This window comes from Alexandromys fortis, unplaced genomic scaffold (genome assembly GCF_014885135.2).
Source record: "Alexandromys fortis isolate MF-2015 unplaced genomic scaffold, M_Fortis_MF-2015_v1.1 scaffold_470, whole genome shotgun sequence".
Lineage (NCBI taxonomy): Eukaryota > Metazoa > Chordata > Mammalia > Rodentia > Cricetidae > Alexandromys > Alexandromys fortis.
The window spans coordinates 114,450-118,199 of NW_026068412.1; the positions used below are offsets into that span (position 1 = coordinate 114,450).

A 3,750-nucleotide genomic window follows, 5' to 3' on the forward strand; every position below is an offset into this window, starting at 1 on the left:
TTTTTCTCTTTGGAGCAGAGTGGAGAGCACAACACTCAGCCTGTGGGCTTTTTCTCCTACTGAACCCACTATGTTAGATTCCTCTGCCAGTTGATCATCACACTGTTGCCAACACCCTGGTGGGTTCTTTCTCTATGTGCTTAGTAATCCAAGGGCAATTTCCTAAAGTTAAGCATGTGGCTTCCATGACTGCACCCTTCTCTCAAGGCTCACACTGTAACCAGCCTACAGATTCTGCCTTAATGTGCTTTCTAACACTGAATTGAGAAGGAGACCTTTCATCATTTATGTTTATTTTAAAGTACTTTCTTGGGAATATTTAATTCCTCATATTGACGAAAAGAGGGTTTTAAGAAGGAATGAGACATACCTAAGCAATCTTTTGAAATGTTAGCTTAGTTCTCAACATGAGAAATGGCATGGGTCTTCTAATCAAGCTAAGGGGGACACTGGGTTTGGAAGAGGGGGTGCTGATTGGCTTCCTCGAAGAAGCTTCTGGAATGGTAAGCTGGGCTTCTGGTCAGTTCAGGAAAGCTAGTTAGCAGGGTGGCAAATGCTGTTAGCCATGACATCAGCGGTCCCATCTCTGGACATTCTATTGTATCCTGGAGATCTCTAGGAATCCCGTGATGTCACCTTGTTGTAGCAACACCAACTGCCATTAGGACGTTCCTCAGTCCCTAGAGGGTAGAGCATCAGTCATGTTCTCAAGACTGAGGTATCGCATATTTGGGAGACAAAATGGAGAAGGTCCAGAGACCAGAGAGAGGCAGAAGAAAGCTGCTGTTCACTTCTGGAAAAGGCCAAGTGAGTAATGGGCAGGAGAAGGTCAGATTGCCGAAGGAGGTGCACTTGAGGTGGAATTTCAAGTAATCGGGCAGAGTAGCTGGAGCCTCAGAGGAGAAAATGGACATCCGTGCTTATAATACTTCCTGAAAGTCAAGGATTCCCAGACATTAGTTTGTCCATCTCCTAAGCCAGAGACGGAGAAGGCCAAGGCTGTTGTCCTGGGACCACCACTTAGTTCTTACCTTTGCTGTGGTTTGGGGTGTAATGTTGGAGTAGAAAGAGACCAGCAGGAGGCAGGGAGGGACTAATGTGTCCCCATCTTTGGTCAGACATCACTACACTACACCTGTAGTAGTTGCCTTTAGGTTCACTGGCTGTCTAACACTGTTCCCATGGAGACAAATGTGCTCCTGGCCAAGACCTTTCATCCTCAGAGTGTTCAGCATTCTGCTCAGCAGAATTCCTCTAACCTCCTTTCCCTGACAGTGACCCCCTTAGGGTTCTGAATCAGCAGTGGAGGATGACAGTTAGATCAAAGGGTGACCAAACTTCTGTCAGAGTTATGGGACCAGGGAAGAGAATGGCTACTGAGTGTAAACTTCAAAGATCTGGGCTGTCAATGGGTGACTGGGTGAGTCTCTTGACCATGAGGGAGCCCTGCCTGACTTTCCAATCCACAGTCATGGGCCATGAGTAACCAGCAATGAGGCCTGGCCTCTTCCTAACACCTGATTACCTGTGCCCTGTGCCATTTTTGTCCTGGCTTCTAAATCACAGCAGGCTTCGGGGCTCGGGACCATGCTGCGTTCTATTCTTCTGTGAATATTCCTGAAGAGGTGGTCTCTGTAGTCTCCTGAAGAATTATAGGGAGGCCGAGGAAAACCCTGGCTGCTTACATAGCCTCATCTCTAGAGTGATGGGAGATTTCAGATGCACAAAGGGGGCATGTCAACCTGGCCTAGTATATTTTCTTTGTCACTGGGTTCCAATATAATTTTCTATGTGGGACTCTGTCAATTTCCTGTGCCTTTTTGCTATGCAATTTCACCTGTTTTCTACCTACACTCAGAATCCTCTAAGGAGCCAGCATCCCATCCAATGCTCCTAAGGAAGAAGCAGGTAAAGATGGAAGAGGAGAGGCTGACCACAGAGCTGCAACTGATGACCAGTGAAAGAAATGACCTGAAAGACCAGCTGATGATCCTCACAGAAGGCACCGTGGGCAATTGGTATCCATTGTTTCAGACTTCATGGGGCTGTAGGCAATGTCAACCTCACCTTCTGCCTTTGAACTCTCTGTTTGTAGGAGGCTCTGCCAAACCTCATTCCCAAATTCTTCTCAGGGTAGAGACAGACATGAAATGTGAGGGGGGAATGAGATGTGGCTTCTAACTTTTCTGCTCTCTCCAAATGAAAAGCAGGGGCTGTGCTTCCAGTCACACAACTCAGGCATTTAGGCCAGTACTGTGTAGTTCCCAGCATGTGTTTGTATAGGGCATGACTTGCAAAGGCTGCTTGCATGAGCTACTACTATCTACTCTTAGTTTGTGGTTAGTCTCTACTTTCCTGGATGTGGTTGTGTGCCAAAAGCCCCTGATAGCAGCTGGAGGGGCCTGGTGTGACTTGGGACATCTCAGAGTCTAACTGGAAGTGCTGGGGCTCATCACAGCTTCTCTCTAGTTTTGTCTATTGTACTCTTAGACCATAGAGCTCTGTGCATATCTTTAGCATCCAATGGGTGATGCTCTCACTCTATGCATTTCTATAGCTCTCCATTTCTCTTTCTCTTGCTCTCTCATGTAAACACGTGTGCACACACACATTTGGAGGTTTGTGAGTTCCTAAACTCTGGGAGCCAGTGATCTGTGGTGGTTTCTCATGATGTCCTTCTCCCACTGTCCAGAAGATGCCACTGCTGAGCCCTGGGAGCCCCACTTGAAGCAAGACTGCTTGTGTCCTACATGCTCACGTTGGTGGCACCTAGATATCCTTATGGGAGTTTATTTCAAAACCCTGCTCTTTGGACTCAAACCAGAACGATGTGCTCTAACTATTCAGTGATTGTCAACCAGGACCCAGAATCAGTGTTCTGAAACAGGAGAAATGTCATCGCAGTGTCTGGTGTATGGAGACATGTGACAGAGACTCCAGGCAGCACAGAGAACTAGACTGATTTTCTAGTCCTATTGAGTGAGGTTATGCAGCCAGGGCACTCCCCATCTCACATGTAACTTCTGCTTTCCTGGAGGACAGAATAACAAGTGTAAAACTATTAGGATGTCCCAGTAGATAGGAAAGAAAATCTTGCATCCACTGGCATATGGTAGATCAGGATATGACTTGAGTTCCTGTGATCCTTGAAGTCTATATACATGGGATCTTTTCTCCCGTTTTCTAGTCCCTACAAGAACCAAAAGCCAAATGCTTTGTTTGAGAAGGTAAAGTTGGATCACAAACAGATCATGATGGAGCTAAACAATTTCGAGAAAGAGAACACTGAGACCTGCGATAATTTCATGGAGCTGAGGAAGGAAACAGTCTTCTATCGGTAAGTGTCCATCTGGACATGGTTCACAAACCTGGTGAAATGGCCATCTCTGAATTCCTTTTTCTGTGGAAGGAGTGTCCACAACTCTGGTTCTAGACTTTTTGCTTCTTAGCAAACAGATCTTGAACTTGTGTCTTTTGGACTCAGTTTTGCTAAGTGTGAAAGAGACTGTTAGCCCTTGCCACTATTGTACTAAGGCCTGAAGAGCCTGTAGATAGAAAAGGTATTTACACTCTCAGGGGAATGACAGGCAGCATTGAACTTCTGGAGTTTAGGCCCATTCTTTACAGGTCTGGGGGCTGAGGAACCTGTAGATAGAATATGCTCACCTTGGGTAACTTGTCTTCCCTTTGAGGGTGTTTGCCCACTACATGCTGATGTTTCCCCATTACCATAGACAATTAGGCCAGCTG

At 46.3% G+C, this 3,750-nt stretch overlaps 1 protein-coding gene across 1 annotated transcript in view; it reads left to right on the top strand.

Annotated features, from left to right (window-relative positions):
* Positions 1–701: 701 nt before the first annotated feature.
* Positions 702–3,750, top strand: part of LOC126495630 (disks large homolog 5-like) — a 10,998-nt gene continuing 7,949 nt past the window's right edge. Inside the window, exons 1-3 of the mRNA XM_050133230.1 lie at positions 702–807; positions 1,859–2,018; positions 3,188–3,337. Coding sequence (XP_049989187.1) covers positions 702–807; positions 1,859–2,018; positions 3,188–3,337 — 416 coding nt within the window. The remainder of the gene's footprint in view (positions 808–1,858; positions 2,019–3,187; positions 3,338–3,750) is intronic.